Raw genomic sequence first — 22,189 nt, 5'->3', positions numbered from 1 at the left:
TCACTAGCACTAGTGTTTCTCATGGTCCCCACCCCACATCTTGTTTGGAGATCACTGGAGAAGCAGTTTGGAGTGACTGTTTTCCCGATGCACTGAAATTTTTAGCCAATGCAGATGGTAGAGAGAATCTTCCTGAACAAGATGACCAGAGGCCAGTGGTTCCCTTACTTTATAAGCATGCTACAGTTGAATGACCCACATTCATGAATGGCAGCTGCCACCATTCTTCCTGAGCAACTTCTTAGGGAAAGCAGCTACTCCACGAGAAGACCCAAGCCAATGGTACCATGCCAAGTGGTAACAAAACAGCTGCAAATCTGTTATGTGTACAAATTGGAAGGTCCCAGGGCAGGATCATCCCCATACTCCAAATTCAGTGTCAGTGCTGAAATTTCAGTTGAGAAGCTCCAGTCCTGAGCTGTATTCCAACTCCCCCAAGGCTCAGCTGTTGGCCAAGGAAAGGAAGACAAGGTTCCTCATTTCCCAGTTGAAGATGAATTATTCTCATTCATATTCTCTCTCTCTCAGGGGTTGAAACCCAGGAGTGCCTAATCACTGAACCACATCCCTAGCCTTACTTTGTTTTTAGACAGGGTATCACCAAATTACTTAGGGCATCACTAAATTGCTAGGCTGGTCTCCAACTTGCAATCCTCCTGCCTTTCAAGTCACTGGGATTACAGGCATGCACAATCTCGCTTTGCTATAATTCTCTTTCAATGAACATCATATGTCAATAAACCTTCAAAAAAGCTCCAGAACCAACCTCAGAGTAGCCACAAGAGGGATCTCTTTAAGAGATGGAGCTCTTTTTCAAAACCGGTACCAAAGTTGGCCTGAGAACAGTGCAATGCTGTATCCAGCAAGTTCAAAGCTGTGGGAGTAAAGGCAAAGCTTGGGAACCACTAAGACAGAAAAAGAACTTGTGAACAATTAAGTCAACAGTCAGGAAAAAAAATATTTATCTTTGATACTGTGGATTGAACCCAGGGGCACTCTATTATGAACTACATCCCCAGCTCTTTTTATTTTGAGACAAGGTCTTGCTAAGTTGCTCCCACCTCGCCTCCTGAGGAGCTGGGATTACAGGTGCACATCAATATGTCCAGCACAATACATTTTTATAAATCAGTTCAGAGGATTATTAAAATGAAAATCTGGGATATGAGCTAAAATTTTCAAAGAAAACACCTTTGGAAAAGCTTAATTTAAATATTTAAAAGATGGTAAAAAAAAAAATACTAGATGACACATGTGACAGAGTACAGCTTCACTGGGTATTGACTGACTCAGTGATGCATGTGGAGGCAAACAGGAGTAACATTTCAAGTACAAATCAAATTCTTTACCAAAATTTTTTTTTTTAAACCATCCATCACAGCATTATAATACAATCTGTAGAGAAATCCAAGCAAAAGAACAATAAGTACCATTCCTCCAAGATTAACCATCAACCTACTTTCAGGAGAAAAAAGTGTGTTGTATGTCAGAGACTCTATTCTTGGTTACACGGATTGACCAAAAATATACACGATTAAAAGTATGCCAAAGAAACAGCCCAAGTCCCTTATGCCAGTCATCATCAATTTATAATTTTAAAATTATACAGTGTTAACAACGTTGTCTCAAGATATACTGGAGAAGCATTAAATAAAAAGTGGGAAGCGATTGAGGGTAACAGAAGAGTGAACAATTTATAAACCAGGGGCCACCAGAAGTTACCACACAAGTTACTTTACAAGTGGACAAATCAATTTATGTGCCCGTGTGTGTTTTCAGAAAACATCCTAGATATTCTCCCATTAATTATGTGGGTTCCAGGACATGTCAATTCTCGTTTCCCAGAGCACCAGAAACCAAATTTAACCCACATATTATGTTACACTGGTCTGCACTTGTGTGGTTCCCACAGGGCTGGGCTGGCTCAATAATGCTGCGTTCCTTCTGGAAGAACAGAATAGACTTCCTGCCATTTGGACTGTGAAACACAGTAATCCACCAGGGAATAAAGGTCAATGTTGCACTTTTGGTCATTACTGAATCATTTGAGATGATCTGTGGTGAGGATGAGAGGAAAATCGAAGGCTGGGAAAACGCTGCAAATGGCTTGACCTCAGACCAATTTTCATCTCCATCTGTCTAATAGACATGTGGATAAAAAGCCCTCCCTCCTTCTGGGCCACTCAGCTGCTTTCAAATCTGAGGCACAAGCCAGGAACCAGTTAAACAATATATTAAAAAGGGGAAATAACCTTCTTAGCTTCAGACCAGCGCTTATTCAGGTTTTAGGTCATCAGCTAAAGTTTGGAACAAAATTTTCCAGTCTAAGTACTGAAAAGTAGACATTTTAACCAATAAGAAGAATCATCTGCAGTGCAGGGACATGTGCCAAAATCTCCTTACTTGTACATGCAAATATATGCATGCTTACACCTCCACCCCCCACCAAAAGACATCCACACGATTTCTATTGCATCTGCTCACACACACACAAAGGGGAACAGCAGTTCCAAAAACTGCATGTTGCTGCTAAATAAATCTTTTTTTTTTTTCAAATGTCCAATTAAAGGCGCTTCAACATTATTAAGGCATTTTGGTCCTTAAATACAAAACATTCTTGAGAGACCACAGCCCAATTATCATTTAAGCCATGGAATCAATGTTAATATTCCTTGATTTTATACCAATATTCCCCTTTACTGGTTTGGCTGAGTTACTTTTTAAAGATAATGTTGTGCCATATATAAGCTTAGGCCCCCACAGTATATCAATGTCAAACAACATCGTGTCAAGCTAAGATTCAATTCAGGTAAGTGCCACTGCCAAATTTTCTTGTTCCCAGACGGGCTTTAAGATTATTTTATTGCTTAAAATTTAATTTGTTCCAACTCGTGTCTCCATGACAACGTTGGCTAACCCTGCAAATCATTTGGGTAATTGGATATCTTATCTTTCTATTGCTCTCAAATCGAATGATTCTGCTAGAATTGTAACAGCCAATCAAATTTACAGTCCTCTTGAGTAATAGACTTGGAAAAGTAGCCACATTCATCTCCTCTTTACAGCCATATTAACCAGTATGCGACAAACAGTAGAATCTCGTCTTCAAACTCTACTCCAAATTATGAATGGTGTCAATACCAATATTCTCAGAGTGCAAAGTCTACTCAGAAGGCCCTTCTTCCCTTTTACATTGCTTTAATTCGAGAAGCAACAATTGATACTCATTCTATAAAAACTTTGGAGCAACTTCAGCATTTTGAGAGAAAGCTGGCAAGAGTAATCTCAGAAACTAATTAGAAAAAATAATTAAAAAAAAAAAAAAAACACTTGAAAAAAGATTTGACCTGTGCTAAAATAATAACCAAAACAATAACTGCACAAGATTTTAGGAAGGCACTCTGACACTGAGTCACATCAAGCCAGGCATGGTGCTGCATATCTGTAATCCTAGTGACTCTGGAGGCTGAGTGAGGCAGATCGCCAAATTGGAAGCCACCCTGAGCCATTTAACAAGATCCTGTCTCAAAATAAAAAATAAAAAGGGCTCGGAGTGTAGCTCAGTAGTCGAGCACCTCTGGGTTCGACTCCCAAAACAGCAAAAATAAAATGAACACAAAATTAACAACCATTCAAAATCTCTGTACCCTTAGAAAAATCCAGAGTCAAAATTTGATACGTCCTATGCTTCATTTAATTAAAAAACACCACAGCATCCACAGTAGTTAATTATGAAATACAGGTTTCTTAGTAAGAATCAAAAAGCAGCAGTTCCCATCTTGAATTAGTGGTATGATTTTGGCCTTTGGTCAGCTAAAAAGTACAAAAGTTGGATACATTTCAGTAGTCCAATTCCCGTCTTCTCAGAAGCTGGGCAGACATAGGCTCCAAGGCAGCTCATGGCCCAGGCACTGTAAAAAGAGCCAGCCTGCTTACAAATGGAAAAGGCTGGAAACCCAGCCAACTGGCAGGCCGAGGGGGTTGTCAACAACCCAGTGCTTCCCCCACAGACACTCAGGATGTCAGGGCCACTTCTCAAGCTAAACAGAAATGTTAACAGGGAGCTCCTCAGCACACCACATCAGCAGGCGGCTGAGCTTTTAAGCTCCTGAGAGCAGGTACTGGTGTCTTGCCTGAGCTTGTGTCTTCCTTTATCCCAAATACTACAGACACACCACAAGTTTCTACTGCAACGTAGGGGGCAACAGGAGTCAAAAGCCTCAACTTCCCATATGTCCAATTTCAATGGCTCTACTTTTCTCCTTTGTAAGGGTTTGTTTTGGTTTTTATTTTCCCCAAAATATTAGCACTAAGCATCAGCTGTAAATATGATGAGAAAAAAAAATTTCAAGCCCATGGAGCCAGTCTATGTAGAAATAACACAATTAGTTTACTCAGACCTTCATATCGCACTTTACAGATTTCACACACACTCACACACCCCCCCTCAAGGCTTGAGGCTCTTCCTTTCTCTAACCAAGAAAACAACATACCTTATAGTTCCACACACAATCTCCCCTCCATCCTGTTTTCAGGATGACAAATTCTTCAATGAACAGTTTTCCATATTATGTTAAAAAGAAAAACATCTCAAATACAACCCACCCTTTATGCTGCCAAAACTCAATTCAATAAAACAACCAAATACTATTTCTTCTTTATCCAGCGCCTTAAGTGAAAAAACACAACTTTGTCCTCCCTGGTAGCATAATTAATTACTTAATGTTGTCAAAAATGGAGAGAATATTTTGCTGTTTGGTCTATATAAGGCATTTTAATTCCTTCATATTCCTTAGACTGTAGGGACTGCCAATGCAGGCTGTTTCTTTTTTTAAAGTTGTTTGTTTTTTTTAATTTTTCCTTTTGAGCCTAAAGATAAATGCTTATGAACTTAGAAGGAAACAAATAAAACACTCACAGTATAAGAGAGGGAAAGGAAAAGTGAACTGATTCAGAAGTAGAGAGGAAAGAAGCCAGGCTTGGAAAAACAAGAAATAGACAGGTATAAATGAAGCAAGGCCTATGTTATAGTTTGGATCTGAGGTGTCCCTCCAAAGCCCCTGTTGTCAATGCAGGAATACTCAGAGGTGAAATGATTAGGTTATGGGAACTGTAACCTAATCAGTCCATTTCAGTTCGAATGGACTGAATGGGTGGCCCATGGCTAGAAGGGTGCATCTGCTTTGCAGTCCCTTTGCGCATGCTTGCGTGAACTCTCTCTCTCCCTCTCCCTCTCCTCCAAACACACATATCTCTCTCTCTCTCTGCTTTCCAGCTGCCATGAGTAAAGCTTTCCTCCACCATGCCCTTCTGCCAGGACATTCTGCCTCACCTTGGGCCCAGAAAAATGCTGCTGCCCAACCATGGACTGAACCCCTGAAACCCTGAGTCAAATAAACCTTTCCTCCACTAAGTTGTTCTATTCAGGTATTTTAGTCACAGTGACAAAAAGCTGATTCACACAGCCTGCAAGTCCAACAGACAGGATAGAGTTCTAAAGCGACTGCTAAGAGATTTAGATAAGAGCTATGTGTCCCTGTGCCAGGATCCAATGTTAACTGCTCCTATATACGATAACTAACTAAATCCACGTAAGTATCCAATGGGGTAGGTACTGTTGTCATCCCCTAACTCTACTTGCCTGTTTTCTTTTTAAAGGAGAAATAAAATTAATATCCACAGAAAAGGAGGTTGGGAAGGTTGACAGCTCCTGGAGAACAATTCCTATGAGTTCCATGGATGGGGATTATGGCTTACTCTAATGTCCCCCTGCCAACCCCCCTGAAAAAGCTCATTCTACAAAAATAAAATAAGCTGATTTTTGACAACCAAATAACTGAAAAAGACAACCATCTGAGAATGGAGCAGGCACCTGTAGCTGCAGGCTGCATGGGGACGGGATGCCCTGCTTCTATCCTGGTGTCCCATTCTTTATTTTCTCCATCCCAAACCAAGATGCAGATCAATGTTAAGACCCCCTTCCCTAAACTCAAAGTGACCTTTTTATTTTCACTCACTAATCCATAGAAGCCTTTCAAATGGCACAAATAAAGGCGGCTGCATTTTGTTCTCTAAATCAATTTTCTCCCTAGACATCAACTAGATGTTCCCGCACAGAGAAAGAACAGCCCTTCCCTTCTAATTCAAAAATCCATACTGCCATTGGCCTTGCGAACTGCTAAACAAGCAGTATCGGCAAGTCACTTGTGTTCTGTAATATATTTACTGCAAATCCCAATGGCTTGCCTCCAGATGCAGTTTTCTATTGTGTCTGAGTGTGTCAATACACTGGCTGGTCACCGTACTTATAAGCGGCTCTGACCAGCTGTTTGCTCAAGAAATCAAGAGGGCACAGGAAGGAACAAAGGCTGGGCTCCTGAAGAGCCGACCTGGAGGACACAGCCTTAGAGAGACAGCTCAGCATGCTGGGGACCTGAAAGAGGTTTTGTTTTCTGGCCCTTCACACCCCCGTGCCACCCACAGGTGAAATTCCCCACCAGGACAGTTTCTAAACAAAGTTCAAAAATCAAGACTCCTTTTGCAAAATCATTCTCCAGCTTACTACCCATCCACACTAAAGCCATCCCCCCTAGCAAAACATTGGTCAGATCTTAAAGGTGCATTATAATGCAAGTTTCATTAAAGGGCCAAAAGGAAGGTAGACAGGAAAGCTTGGTAAGGGGAGTCTAGTTTTTTTTTGTTCAAGTACAAATCTATGCTTCCACTTGATAAAGAAAGCACCTTAACACCAAAAAATGCTGGAGAACTTAACACAATCATGCCCAAAACACAAGGGGGCAAGTCTAGTAGAAAAATCTTATGAAAACTTGCTAAGGCAGAACTCTTCACATATACATGAAAATCCCTCTTTCACATTGAGTCTAGACTGATGTTAGTAGCTAAAGACAGGCCTGATCCTCTGACAAGCCCTTCCAAATTCTCCAGATTCTTCCTCCCAGGAGGGAAGGGAATGTCTCTATGTAGGAGATATTCAACATGCAGGTATTATAAAATGTTAATTTACAGACTCCAGGTACAATAGAGGTGGGTGTAAGATGGATGTTCACTGTGTATTTCTCTCTCCTTTTCTGTTGATTTAAAATTTTTCAAAATTCAGATGTTTAGGAGAGTTTAGGGCCAATGCAAGGACTTTACTAATCAATAGTCATAGTCATTATATTACCAAGAAAACTGGTGATTAAGTCAAATGTAATGCCTTGCAAGAAGCTTGTAATGTAATTTATCCACAACCCTATTGGCAGCTGTGGTTGTCCTTAAGCAATATGTGACAGTTCCAGGGACAGTAATGTATGCACACATCAATTCACACCAAAACCCAGGCCTCAGCAACATGCTACTTTTGTTTCCTCTTTTTAAGTTCAAATCCAAATGCATTACTATAATTAAACTCCTCATTAAGATATCTCAATGGATATTCTGACTGTGAATCACCTTTCCAAAAGAAAAACAAGAAGTGGTTAGATGAGATTATTACAACCACAATGAACAGATTTCATTTTTAAATTTTTGCTTAAGGATCCCTTCCGGCATTCTAAGTTTTTAACCTGGATTTCATGGACTTGCAGAAGAATCTTGAGATGTACACAAACAAAATTGTTGGGTAGAGCAATGTTGTGTGCTTGTGTTTAAAAAAAAAAATTTGTACAACTTTTTTTTTTTTGCAAAATAGGTTTCAACTTTCAAATGTTCAGGACCCAAAACACCTGCAACTACCACTATACATGAGGAATACACTAAATACACTATATACCAAGCACCTATACCGCAGAACTCACTGGGAAGGTAGACACACCTCATGCTCAAGCTTGGAGTGGACTACAACCTAGTTGGAGTAATAACAGAGGCACGAGAACAAACCTTATGACAGAACACAGCAAAGTAAGGGTGTGACAGCCTGCTCTTGGTGCCCTCATGGAAGGCCCTGAGGGAAATAGGCAGTGTATCTGAATGAGACCTTGGAGAAAGCTGAGGAAGGCCTGTGAAGTCTGACCAAAAAGGCCTGGACTGTTTATGAAGGAAACAAGAAACTCAGTTTCAGTATGAAAAGACTGGATTAAAGGGTATACAAGGAAAAGAAGCAGATGGAGCCAAATATGAATGAAGCAGCAGTCAGGGGCAGACACAGAAGGCTATGAGTGACAGGCAAGAGTGGGAAATAAAACTTACAAAGCCCCAAAGCCCCAAAGCCATACCTGATGAGGTACAGCATTGTACAGCATTTACCATCTTAAAGGTTCTCCCATTCCAGGGTTAGAGCTGCAAGGAGCAGATAGGTCTGAAGTAGGTTAGTCTCCGAGGTAGAAAAGGATATACCCTAGGGTCCAACTTAGGGAGTGCTCTGACATGTAGCACTTTTATTTTAACCTCTCCATTTAAAATATCCATTCATAGGGGCTACTTCGGTGTGAAAGTTCAAATGTACCTACATTCTCAAAGCCTACCCCCACCTCACCTAATGGGTAGTAACTATCTAATGAATATCTATTAGCACATCGAGAAGAGATTTCAGGGATGCTCAGCAGGTTGTTTACACAATTCTACCCTTTTCAGGAAGCTTACACATTTGTGGACATCCCCCACATAATAATTTTTTCTATTTGACAGATGAAAATTTTAATTCAATTGGTAGAATCTTCAGATTTTGTTCTCCTCCAAGGTTTTTTGTTTTGGTTTGTTTTTTTGTGGGGGCTACAAGGAACTGAACCCAAGGGCACTGTACCACTGAGCACATGACCAGTCCTTTTATTTTGAGGTCTCGATAAAGTTGATGAGGCTGGCCTCAAGCTTGTAATCTTCCTGCCTCAGACCCCTGAGTTGCTGGGATTAATGGGTATGCACCACCATGCCTGGCTCATTTTTTCTTTAACCAAAAATGACCAGTACCCCACCTTTTTTTCTGCTAACAAATTTTGTGGTCAAAAAATGACAAAGTAGGGCTGAGATGTATCTCAGTGGTAGAATGTTTGTACAGCACGCCAACGCCCTGGGTTTGATCTCCAGCACAATAAAAAATTAAAAAATAAAATTTCCTTATAAAAAATAAAAGGAGAAATTTGCTTTTTATACCCACTATGTAAGCGTGAAGGGGAAGGGAGTAAACAATTATGATTCAAAGCAGGTAAATGGAATTATTAAAAATTTAAACCTTATGACAGGCACAACAGTGCACACCTATGATCCCAGCAAATTGGGAGGCTAAGGCAAAGTGTCAAATTGAGGACAGACAGCCTGGGCCCTGTCTCAAAATAAAAAGTTAAAAAAAAAAGAAAAAAAGGACTGGGAGGGGCTGGGGATACAGCTTAGTTGGTAGAGAGTGCTTGCCTTGCATGCATAAGGCCCTGGGTTTGATCCCCAGCACCAAAAAAAAAAAAAAAAAAAAAAAGGACTGGGGAATGTAGCTTAGTAGTACAGCACACTCCTATGTTTAATCCCCAGTATAGTACCAAAAATAGAAGGGCAGGGGACTTAGCTCAGAGGTACAGCACTTCCTAGCAAGTATGTGAGGCCCTGGGTTAGATCTCCCTCACCAAAAAGATTAATGTTAAATAATGAAATATGTAATTGTGTTAAATCACATATTATTTGATAAAACCATATATTTCAACATTTCAAAAAACATTATAGTGACTGGACAGTCAACCAACTCAGCAATTTTGAAAACATTTTATTTTTGCAAACAATTATTTGAGACCTTTTTTATTAAATTAAGTGAATGGCAATACTTGAATATCATAATATGTTAAAATTTCAGTGTAAATTATTTCATTTTCCAGATGAAACCATGCATCAATCACTACCTGTACACACCTACCTCCTACCTATACACAATAACTACTTAAAACATCAAGTTGGAACCCGGCAAGATGGCGCACGCCTGTAATCCTAGTGCCTCATGTTTCTCCCCCACGAACCATCCTATGGTATACATTTTACTGAAGAAATCTCCAATATCATTAGTGAGAGCTATTCTGAAAGTATAAACGCCTGATCTTGTTGAATAAGCCAACTGACAAAAAAAGCTATCTAAAATTGAATTAAAAAGTGCTATTCTAAATACTCCACAATAAAGATACTAGCTGTAAGAATTTCAATCTAAAAGAAAATCTGAGGCAACAGTAAGCAATGGTGGGGGTGGGGAACTGAGTTGGTCAAAGTGAAGGGCCAAGTTTCTCAGTTCCCTCCTGGTCATTCTGCTGCTGGAGGGCACAGAGGTTGAGCAACCAAGAGCAAAAATTCTGCTCTCCGGATGCATAAAATGGCCCCATGAGCCAGTAACTGAATATATCTTTAATTTAACTACCACTCATGATGGTTTATTTAAATATTTACTAAAGAAACAGATTTCCTTTCTGCTTTTTTTAATAAACATTATTTGGAAGAACATCTTAAGCCCTCTGGCAAAGGACTCTCCTCAAATTCCACAGTGCTGGTTCTGTGGAGTGTGCTGGGATGATTCCTGCCATGTGAGGCCAACAGACTTCAGTCTATAACTCCCTCATTTACAAAAAGGGAACCTGAAGCCCTGGAATCTAGTGACATGTCTAGTTCCTAATTAAATAATCTTAGTGAAAGAAACAGAACCAAGGCAGATCCTACAGGTCACAGCCACTCCCAGCAGGAAGAGGGGGAGGTTCTGACCCCCACACTGGCCCAGCTCTGCCTCCCTTGCATCACCTTAATCTGACCTTGACATTGCTCATTCCCATCCTTAGAGGAAATTCTGATATTTTGTTCTGTGTGGATTTGGGGGGTATTCATTTTGAATTTTTAAAATATTTTATCAGACTTAGAGTGAATCTCAGTGGTAGCTAGAATGCTTGCCTCGCATGTGTAAGGTCCTGGGTTCAATCCCCAGTATGTACCCACCCCCCCAAAATTGTACCTGTGCCGAAACTATTACTGGGCTAGGATTTATCTCGGTACTTGCCTAAAATGCATGAGGCCCTGAGTTCCATCCTCAGAGGAATGGAGCGGGGAAGGGTATGAGGGGAGGAAGACAAGAAATGAGAAAGGGAACAAGGAAGAAAATATTACTAAACCACCTGTAATCTCAACTACTCAGGAGGCTGAGGCAGGAGGATCACCACCAAGTTCAAGGCCAGCCTGGAAAACTTAGCAAGCCACTGTCTCAAAATAAAATTTAAAAACAAGGGCTAGAGCCGTTGCTTAGAGGCAGAATGCTCCTAGGTTCCATGACTAATATCATATTTTAAAAAAAGTATATGTAAAATTAATCATGATTACTATATTTTCTGATGTCTCCTTAAACTGCATGTCTGAGGCTTTAGTCTCCTTACCCCAGAGCAGAGGCCCTGGGCAGAAACCAACCATCAGCCTGCTACTGAAGGGGCTGGGCAGGTAGCTGTTAAGTAGTGAGAAATTGGCCCTGCTTGATTTAAAAAAAAAAAAAAAAACAAAAAACGCCGGGTGGGGGTGGGGGACTGGACAGGCTAATCTTACTCAGCTAGGCTTTAAATACACTGAGAGATTTCTCTCTTTGAACTTATGCTTGTAAAGGGCAGGCCTAGCTAATGAAAATGAAGTTGGGATCATTCTAATCTTGATGACAGTTACCCTCTTCATATTACAAGGTGCTTAACACCTGGTGGAGCTTAATTCTAAGTGGTTATACTTCAGCTAGTCTGAGATTTTGACTGGGGGCGGTAGATCACAGGGCTGGGGTGAAGTTTAAGGCAGAATGTACAGCTGGTATGTGCAAGGAGGCCTGGGTGGTTCCATCCCCAGCACCAAACAAAACAAAACAAAACACCTCAAAGTGAGAAACAGAAATTAAAACTAATTAAAAAACAGGGCCAGGCACGCCTATAATTCCAGCTGCTTGGGAGGCTGAGGCAGAAAGATTGCGAGTTCAAAGCCAGCTTCAGCAAAAGCGAGGTGCTAAGTAACTCAGTGAGACCCTGTCTCTAAATAAGATACAAAATAGGGCTGGGGGTACCCCTGAGTTTAATCCATAGTAGGGTGGGTGGGAGACAGGGCAGTAATTGGAACAGTGACACATGACTATAATCCCATTTACTCTGGAGGCTGAGCCAGGATTACAAATAAAAAGACCAGCCTCAGCAATTTAGCAAGACTCTGTCTCAAAATAAAAAAGACAGAGAATATAGCTGGAAGGTAGAACACGCCTGGGTTCTACCACAGTGCCCTCGCCCTCCATACAAACATAAAAGAAAGTAAAACTTAGAACAAACAGTAAATGCTACATTGAGAAATTAACCCTCAGGGGAATCCCTTACATAATCCCACAGAAATACTTTCCAAAAAAAAAAAAAAAAAAAAAAAAACCTCACTAAAAAGCAATTATTTTTCTAAGAGAAATTTTACAGCACACATTGAAGTTCTGATTCACTCAGAAATGTATTGGTTCTTCTGTTCTTAAATGTATTTTAACCAGAAGACAGTATTATTCAGTCAGATACAACTTTCTACATACCATGGTTTGTGACACCCACAGATCTGAAATCATAGAAAACTAGCACTGCTGGTTTTCCTAACTTTTAGAACATATGCCCATCCCTGATATGTCCTGTAAATCATGAAGTTGAAGCTGGGCACAGTGGTTCATGCTTGTAATCCAGAGACTTGGGAGGAGAATCACAAGTTTGAGGTCAGCCTCAGCAACATAACAAGGCACTATCTCAACATAAAAATCTCAGTGGTAAAGCACCCAGGGGTTCAATCCCCAATAACGCCCAACACCAAAAAAAAAAAAAAAAAAAAAAAAGTGAAACTAATCAGCACAAAAAGAGGTAGATGTGGGTCACAACATACAGGTCCAATGGCAATTCTACTACTGGCCTCATCTTCCCAAGGGCACCTGGGGTGGGGGTGAGGGTGGGGAGGGAACAGCACTAGTTACCTAAAACCAGGCAACCCCAGCTAAAGCGTCAGCAGACGCTGGGCCTTAAGCAAGCCCCAGTCATGAACATGTGCTCACAGCTTCAGGCAAAACAAAATACCTATACAAACTACTTTAAGGGATGCCTATGGAGGTCATGAGACCAAATCACTATTAAAATCTGTAAAACTGATGTCACTAGTGACAATTCATAACCTGGCTTTATCAGCACACAAAAAAGATACACTATTGGGATAAATAAGGATTATGTATGAAATTTACAGTATATTTTGTTCCCCAAAATATCAAACAAGATAATACCAAGACATGGAACAAAGAAAATCAAAGATCAGGCTGTCATACACACTGCGGCATTGCCCTTGAAAACAACCAGACTCACACGGGCTTCCTATTTTTCAATGTACTTATAATACTCTGATGATCTCAGAATTCCTTCAAATTTTCAAGTCTCCACCTCTCTTTTGTTTAGAAATAGATAAGAGCTAAGCTGGGGATGTGTGCTTGCCTAGCGTGAGGCCGTGGATAAAATCCCCAGCACCACCAAACAAACAAAAAAGCTAAAATCCAACATCTACATGTTTAGAAATGGACAGACAGGGACCTATTAAAAAGCTCTAAGGAGGAAAAAATTGTCTTAATGCTACAATAAAAGACTCAAGTATCTATTCCCATGCTGGCTCTGCTGCCTTTTCAGTAAGGAACCACAAATGGGAGCAGAGAAAGTAAGAGGAAGCCTTATCAGGAAGTGTTGACACGACACAAACAGACTGGGAGCACCACACCAAGTAAGGAAACCACAATTATACCACTCTTGATTTGGCCAGTGCTTCCACTTTAAAACTTCCAGCCAGAGAAGCTGGTAGTGAGATTTGACATTGAACTCTAAAACTTACTCCTTCCGACAAGCCAGTTGAAAAGGTAGGAAGCAGAGCAGTCGTCACACTGCAGACAAATCTTAACTGCATTAAAGCTCTCTACATGGAAAGTTTCCCCATCACTGCATTTTTTTTTCCCCCAGTAACAAAGATGTTGTCAGAAATGACAATTTTTTTGTGTCCCCTGATGATGCCTTGCTAGCATTTGGTTATAAGCCATAAAGCAGGAATAATTTCAGCCTGTCAGGAGTCTTCGCTAATGCCCAGTTTCCCCCTAGAGAGAATTCCTGTCAAATCTAATGAGAGCTCCAAAGGCCCTCTCTACAATATAATGAGCACTTAGGCCATGCTGGTGATCAGGCGGCGAAAAGCATCAATTTGAGCCTGGCTGCACCCTGGGGGCCAGACGTCACCAGTTTTAATAAGAATTATGATTACTAGCTACACCAAATGCCTCCTCAGAACTTATTATTAATGTGTGACAGTCAGAAGGATGTTTTTCAAATGTAAGACCACTTTAAACTGAATTATAGCATTACTTTGCACACCACTCTAGTTAAGGGTCTGTCAGCATTTACAATATAAACTAAATTTCAGGGGGCTTAATACCCTACTATGAAGAACATGGTCTCTCTCAGCATTTCACATTTTTCAAATTACTGAGCCAGTTATACACAGCATATTATTAACGCACACATTCTCATAGATGGACAATACATACTCATAAATGCCCAACACAGTACAGAAACTCACTAGAAAACTATTTTCACACATGAGGTTTCTGACACTCTCTCTCCCCCTTCCCCCTAACATGACAAAAAGGTCACCCTGTCATGTAACCTATAGGAACCCACAAGAATTACACCTCTTTTATCTTTCCCAATAAACCCAGCACCAGCATACAACATCACACAAGGGTGGTGTTCCCTTGTAAAAGAGTCGATGAGGTTATTAAATCCTTCAAGTTTATGGGTTTAAAAAAAAAAACAAAAACTCAAGTTTCCTCTTACACTTAAAGAATATCTGTCCCCCCCCCACCCTACCCTTAAAAAATGTGCCCTTGAGGACATCTTTAAAAAAAAAAAAAAAAAGTAGCTGGGCATAGTAGCACACACCTGTAATCCCAGCAAACTGAGGCAGGAAGATCACAAGTTCAAGGCCTGCCTTAGCAACTTAAATAAAAACAAATATAAACAGGGCTGGGGATATAGCTCAGTGATAAAGTATCATGTCCTAGTACTGGAGGTTGAAGTAGCAAATTAGGATGCATAGGCAAGGTTTATCTGCATAATTAATTTAAATGACCATAGACATGAGCCATAGATCTTCTGGTTTATTTACTATCAACAAGGCATAATTGTCTCAATAAGGCACTAGCCACTGAAACAATACAAAAACAAAGGCACAATCCCAATACAAGCTAGGCTACTAACTTTGCAAATCAGAGTAAAATCAGCACTATTTTAAAAGCCCAATTACATTATTAATGAGAGGCCTTGAACTAAGCTATCACTTTCCAAACACATATCTGAAAATAGATCTAATGTACATGATAACTTAACATTATGAAATCTGTGATGAATTAAAAATCAAAGAGCACAGTTACAAAAGCAGAATTCAACTCTGAAACACACTTGCTTAATGAAAGTCTTTGAATATAAGGAAGATCTGAAAGCTGAACTAATCAATTTCTCCACTGTGCCCCAGCCGGTCAGCCATGCTCTTTAATTTAATGAAACAAGGGTTTGAGATGAAATAGCACATATACATCAAGTAAGAATTGTATTGTTGCACTTTGAAATGTGTCCAACTGTGCAACTTCATCTGATGATAATTTTTTAAGAGGCAATCGATTTCTAAAAGACTTATTGTACCAGTGTCTTGATGAAAAAGTGAATGTCAGCATATCTCCAGAATACTTACACCCTGCCATTAATGCTTTCTTTGGCAGACAATGACTACTCAATTGAGAGTCCTCTGGGCTGAGCAATCATTTAGCTTTTCTTCTCTTATGAGGTCCTTAGTGCCTTGTTCCAGCTCAATACTCTTTTTATACACCATTATAGTAGCCATAAGTGTGAATTTTATGGGAACTTGCAAACTCATAGTCATAGCTAGAGCTTTCCAGTCACTAATCTTTTCATGCTTTTAAAACCACTAGGACTGAAGTAACTCTCAACATATGCTGTGGCCATAAAAGGATGCTTTTTTCACTTCCAAACCTGCATCAACTGAGGAATTTCTCAAAGAGATGTCTGCTGATAAGTCACCAATCCTCAGGGTCACTCTGTGTAACCCCAAAGCATAAGGAGTACTCCAGTTAGTCACATACCTTGTTAAATCTGATTAAGAAAACCTCCTAACCATTCTTCTTCCCCACACAGGTCCACACTTTCTTCCCAAACAGTACAAACACTACTCGAAATTTCAGCAATTCTGTGAGAGAAACCCCAGGAAACTCTGGAGTCTCAGTTCTTATCTGTCTGTAAACAGGCTACTTTACATTTCCAAAGCACCTCCCACCTTTAAAATCAAGGTAATTGTCATTTAAAATCAAGGTAATTGTCAAGAAGCAATCCTTGCTGCAGAATACTACCATTACCAATTCGCAGGAAGATACAGGACACTAAGAGGAAAGAAAAAATGACACACAAACGCCCACCCAACAACCCCAGGGCTGAGGACAAAGTCAGTGTTACAAAATCATGAAGAAATTTCTCATTTCGGCTTGAGATTCAATTAAAGCTTACCTGCTTATGCATTTCAATGTTTAGTCCATATGACATTTCATAATACTGTAAAGAAAAAAAAAAAAAGAACCCGGTATTTCATTAACTCATGCTTTTATAATGCTAAGAATATATACTTAATGATACTTATATGAAAAGAAAAAAAGTCCAATTTTTTATACCTACCATCACATAGTGCCTCTGCATTTCTGTTTTTTCACTTGCCAGTTTCTCACATTCCAATTTAAGGCTATGAAAACAAAACAGGCAACTTAATGTAAACATTATGTCACTTGTTTTAACATCTGCCTCACATATTTGCACTTCAAGTAAAAACAAAGACCAATTTGGAAAAACCATAAACTATCTAGGTAAACACCTGAAAGCTTTGTCCTTGCATTTAACAGAGAATAAGGTTAACAGTACAGGGTATCCCTTTCAACTACAGTTTTTTTTCTTCTTGATGCATACCTGGTCCGATGCCAAGAATGAAAAGTCCATCAAAACAGATTTCTCCTCATGGTTATCTGTTCCTTACTTCCTTGCGAAGTTCATTTCTCTAGACTACACCAAAATCTGGCCTTTGCAACACTTTTCAGACTTCAGCATAGTCTGTACCATCTTGCCAATTTAAACAGTCTCTAGGTTTGAAAACCTTATCTGTAAAATTACTTCTACTATGGCTGCTCCCTTTCAAAACCTTTGATTTTTAAATCCCTGCCAAAATATGTCAAGCAGCTACTGCAATGAAGTGGGTTGAAGTTCTCCCTGTTAGGTAAACATGGTATGTGCAAGTATGCCTCAAGCTCTGGAGATAGTATCTACAAGTAGACAAAAGGTCAATAATCAGAAAGCCCCTGACAAAATAAGAAAATTCACACCCAAGCCACTTAGCTTATCTGTGTGCTTTTTCTCAAGCACTACAAAAGTAAAAATGTCAATATAGCTATTTCTTAGCTCCAATGAGCCAAAACCTCATAGGATCAAAGGAAATGAACTAACCTTTCTGGAAAATTCACCATGGGCAGAATACTTTACCAATAGTTTCATTTATAAATCCTTTGACGGTAGGTATCATTACAAGTAACTAAGGCTGACATTAATATAAATGTGACTCCTCTCTCTTGTCCCACTCAAAACAACCCAGAATGAGGCCAATGCAGGTGTGCTTTCCCCTACTTGATATCCATCTCTTCCCTCATCATCACCAGTGATGGGCGTAGCTAAAAGCATCTAGCCTTCCCTAACGGACTTTGTCTCAGACAACCCAATTTCCTAGCATGGCAAACAGCGATTTCAACATGGCTTTGCTTCCATGAACCCGCACTCCAGAGCTGAGGCATCGATTGAACCAATGTTTCAGCTCAGCCTGTTGCAAAATAAATAAATGAAGTGCAAATATTGACGGTTCTCATGCAACTCCTAAATACACGAAAAAGGACTCCCTGGAACAGCAGCAAACGGGCAAAAGGGAAACAATGGGAGGAGGAGGAGACAAGAGAAAAGAGGCGGCCCGAGAAGAGACACTGAAGGGGGTAACATGAATGACAGGTCTTAACTGCGACTCCACACGCCACCGCCTGGACGCCAGTACTAAGTACAGGCGCCGCCGCCAGTAGAATGGGAGATGAGGGGCACCGGGCAGCCTGGGCGACCGACCACTCGCGTGAGGCGGATGGACACGCACCTGTGATACTGCGCCTGCAGGAACTGGAATTCCTCCTTAATCCGGTCCAAGGACTCCGGGATAGTAAACTTGAAGGGCTGGCCTGCAGCCTGATGAGGCGTCTGGGGGCGACCAGCGAGGGGCACCGAGGCACCAGAATGCGGGCGGATGGATAAAGCAGAAAGTCAGGAGAGGGAGAAATCGGATAAGGCATAAACAAAAATAAAGTTAAGTGGTGAAAAAACGAGCCCCAAACTCAACTTTACGATTCACTTTGGAGAGAAAGTGGCCCTTCCTCCTGCCCTCAGCTTCTAAAAAGGCTCAGAACAGAATCTCCTCCATCCTCCAGGGCGGATCGCGCCTTGTGCCTAGGTCAACCAGACCCGGGAAAGGGAGCTGCCCCGAAACTGGAGAGGACTAAGCCAGATCGAGTCGTCGTCGTCGCCGCCCCCTCCCCCATGCGGGTGATAATGACCCCGGGGACCGGAGGAGAAAAACAGCAGCCTAACGTTCCCCATTCCCAGAGTCGCCAGGGCCACCACTGGGCGCACCAGAACGGGGGCTACATTGACATGTAAATAAGGGAGACAAGAAACAAAGGGGGGGCGCCCCACACGCCTCGGGAAAATGGGAAGGATGTGGCTCCAGGAAAGAAACCCCAGCCTCCCCGGGCGCCCTCGTCCGCCCTGTCTAGACGTCAAATAGGAGGGGGCCCAGAAGGAAAGGGGGGGATTGAGTTTCACTTCACTCCCTGCCCTAGGGTGGGCGAGCCCAAGACCCGCTCACCCTGGCACCGCTGGGGGCGAAGGAGCCTGCCAGGTTGCAGTAGCCACTCGTCCCTTACCGCACAGGGAAAGCCCTTCCCCAACCCTCGCTCAAGCCCCCCACCCAACCACCCGCCCTTGGCTCACCGGGTGCCGGCTCTGCGGGAACATCGCTCTGGCGGCTGCCGCGGCTCGGTTCCCGGACAACTCAATTCTCCGCTCAATTTCCAACTTTAATCCCGCCGAGGAAAATTAAGCCAGGAGGCCAGGCAGAAGCGGGCGCGCTGGCCACGCACCGGGGCGCACTCTGTGGCCTCTCGGTGCCGGCGGCAGCTCCTGCCTATGGGATTCCGCCCTCAGGGCCACATTGTGGGGCGCCCAGGTGCGGGCTGCTCCGAAAATCTGCGCGGCGTCTCTGGCGCACAGGGAAAGAGCGCGGGGGTTGCGTTCCAACCCGCGGCCCTCGGCCGCCCAAACGAGGAGGTGGGGTCGCGGTGACTCCGGCGGCACTCCTCTCCGAGATCCGCGTGCCGGGCGCCCGTCCCGGGCACACAAATCCAGGCGGGCTGTTTTGCTTTGCTCTTCTGATCAGCCTCCTCCCCGGGTTTTCCCCGCGACAGCGGTGGCAGTAGGCGAGGTGCAGGTGACGCGGCACCCCCAGCTAACCCACACACAAACAAACCCGGCGGCGTTCCGGGGCAACTCCTCGGGTCCCGGCGGCGTCTTTGGCCAGGCGCTCACTGCCTTCTGCAAACTGCAAGGTCGGGATCGAAGCTGAGGATCCTCACCCGGTGGTCCAGAGCCTCAGCCCCGAATGGGGAACGAGAGATGACGAAGCGAGGAAAGTGCGGAGGGCGCGCCGGGAGGCAGCTCGGCACGCCCCGTGCGACCGGCACTCGGTGTTCTCCGCGGTTGCACAAACGCTCCTGGACCCACAGGGCTACTCCTCGTGGAGGAATCCCGCAACCACCCGCTGTTCCTTGAGCCCGGGGCGCATTAGGGCGCAGTGCCCTGCGCGCACTTGTCCCGGCCGTACAGCCGCTCAGTACCCTTCGTCAGCGCCTCTTCTTCCTGGGTCTTTTTCTTTTCTTCCCTTTTTCTCACTCTCTGCAAAGGGCTCTCCAGCCTGCAGCAAAGTTCTCTCAAGACCCAGGGGAAGACATCCGCGAAATGGTGGAGAGAAGAGCAAGAGTGCGCTCTGCCGCTTGGTCTCCCTCCCCAGCGGGCAAACTCCTAGGGCGAGTCCCGAGTTGTCACAGCAGCGCAGCCAAAGAGGATTCGGTCGCCGCGGGACTGCGGAGGGCCAGGTTAGTGGCGCAGGTCCTGCCCGGCTGTAGGAGGGTGGGGGTGGAGCAGTCGGCTGCCTCGGGGACGCTGGGCACCGGGTACCCGCCGCTCCTGCTGCTCCTGCAGCCGCCGCTCCCACCGCCACCGCTGCCCGCGCCTCTCACGCCGGTTACATTAACACGCGGTTTCACACTCCCGAGCTAACCAGCGCCGGCCCCGCCCAGCCCCGCGCGGGCGGGGGCCGCAAGCACAGAGCCTGCGGGGGCCGGGGGCCGAGCTGGAGCCGGGGGGAGCGGAGGCCCGCGTCAGCCAATCCAGTGCACCGTGCCCAACGTGGGGCACTGACGTAGCGCCTCGCCGGAGCCTATGGCTGCGCCGTGCCGGACGGCCCGTTCCCCCTCCCCCTCCTCTCCTACCCGCCCCCCTCGCTTCCATCTCCGCCGTCTCCCCCGTCTCCCCTCCAACCCTCCCCCCGCCCCTTCTCCGCCAGCCGCGTCCTCCCGGGCTCGGTGAGGAACTGTTCCTGGAGGAGCCGCGGGACGCCAAAACCAGCCAATGGGAAGCGGCGAGACCCGGAGATTGGCACGAAGGATTGGAAGGTCGGTGGGAAGGAGCGCGGCGGGGCCGAACTGTCAATCAAAGTAACGTGGGGCTGGCTTGGGAGCGCGCGAGAGCGCGCAAGCTGGAGGGACCGTCGATAGTGCAGTGGCGGAAGCTGGGGGTAGACTTTGCAGAAACCCTTCCACTTGTTCACTTTTCCCTTTAATGAAAATCTTCAGATCTCAGTGAAAGTAACTCAGAGACTAACCGCGTTGTTTCTTATTGGGGACGAAGGGGTCGCTTTTGGGTAATTTAAGCAAAATGTGTTTTTCGGTTTTGGCCCTTGTTTGATGCTACTCTTTGAAAGTGAGGTTACGTTCAAAAATGTCTGTGAGGTTTGTTTTACCTTGAGCTACCTTTTCACGGACGCAGAAGCGAATTGTGCACTTAATGGAAAATTCATAGATGAGCAATGCATTAGGTGGCATAGGTACATCAGCGGCATTAGTCCTGACGATAATGCCCGCCCACCCCACCTATCCGCTTTGCTCCGCAAGTAGTGGGTTTCAGGTTTTATTGAAGGATCTCAAACCATTTTGCGAAAAGACCGGCCTGTCTTCTTGGCGGGAAGGATTTCCAAGGTGCGACCAATATTAGGCACGTGTGTCCCAGGCGCAGATGACTCTCCTTGGGGCGAGAAATCCCGGTCCTTGTCTGACTTCCCTGTGTATGAGGAAGGAGGAGGTGACGGAACGTTTCAGGAGCCTCTCAACCGGGAGACCATGAGTCTTTTCCATGTCTTAGGAACAAAGAGAGAATGGAATAACACATCCCAGAGACCTGAAAAACCTGCCCCGCCTACCCCACCCCCAGAGTTTGGGTGGTACCTTTGGGCTGAGCAGTGTTAAGTAGCTGCTTGAAAAGACTTTGGGTAGGTGGCATAGTTAAGGTTCTTAGTTGAAAAGGGATGCTGATAGAACTCAGAGTTTCCAGTTTCCATCCGTATGTCCAAATACACAGCAGGAAAAACCTTCAGAGTTCCCATGTGTATAGTTTTATTTATTTATTTTGTTTTGCCACTACCTACACTTTATATACCACTTTTTGGTGGTGCTGGGGATTGAACCCAGGACCTTGTGCATGCTAGGCAAGCACTCTACCAACTAAGCTATACTCCTAGCCCCCCCCAACCACTACCTATAAACTTTAAAGACTAGTTCAGTGGAGCTCTTTGCATGTGAGTAGTGAGTAGAATAGTGCTGTTTTCTTCCTCCCTAAGAAAGGTGCATCTTGGACAATCGTTCATCTTATTTTGGAAACTAGTAAACAAATGTTTGGTATTAAAATCCTCCCTCTTTTTTAAAACCATCCCTTATTTTACCTCTTAGTTTAAAACCTTATTTTACCTTCAAGAGACTTATGGGAAG

The 22,189-nt window shown here is 43.6% G+C and overlaps 1 protein-coding gene and 1 long non-coding RNA gene across 7 annotated transcripts in view; one reads left to right on the top strand and one right to left on the bottom strand.

Moving 5' to 3' along the window:
• LOC114105017 (transducin-like enhancer protein 1) overlaps window positions 1-20,400 on the bottom strand; it is a 91,708-nt gene extending 71,308 nt beyond the window's left edge. For 4 of the 6 annotated variants that reach the window (XM_071600539.1, XM_071600540.1, XM_071600541.1 and 1 more), the window contains exons 1-4: window positions 19,083-20,400; window positions 18,193-18,293; window positions 16,692-16,755; window positions 16,527-16,571 (exon numbers count right to left, since the gene is read on the bottom strand). In XM_071600539.1, coding sequence (XP_071456640.1) covers window positions 16,527-16,571; window positions 16,692-16,755; window positions 18,193-18,293; window positions 19,083-19,106 — 234 coding nt within the window. In that variant the 5' untranslated portion in view covers window positions 19,107-20,400. Of the gene's footprint in view, window positions 1-16,526; window positions 16,572-16,691; window positions 16,756-16,976; window positions 17,050-17,507; window positions 17,698-18,192; window positions 18,294-19,082 lie in introns of those variants that run through there. The other 2 variants (XM_071600543.1, XM_071600544.1) reach the window with 2 other exon arrangements.
• A 309-nt stretch (window positions 20,401-20,709) lies between these two features.
• Window positions 20,710-22,189, top strand: part of LOC114081378 (uncharacterized) — a 118,181-nt gene continuing 116,701 nt past the window's right edge. Inside the window, exon 1 of the long non-coding RNA XR_011704083.1 lies at window positions 20,710-20,821. This is a non-coding gene — a long non-coding RNA (uncharacterized lncRNA). The remainder of the gene's footprint in view (window positions 20,822-22,189) is intronic.

This window comes from Marmota flaviventris, chromosome 13 (genome assembly GCF_047511675.1).
Source record: "Marmota flaviventris isolate mMarFla1 chromosome 13, mMarFla1.hap1, whole genome shotgun sequence".
NCBI lineage: Eukaryota > Metazoa > Chordata > Mammalia > Rodentia > Sciuridae > Marmota > Marmota flaviventris.
This window is presented reverse-complemented; position numbering and strand designations above follow the sequence as displayed.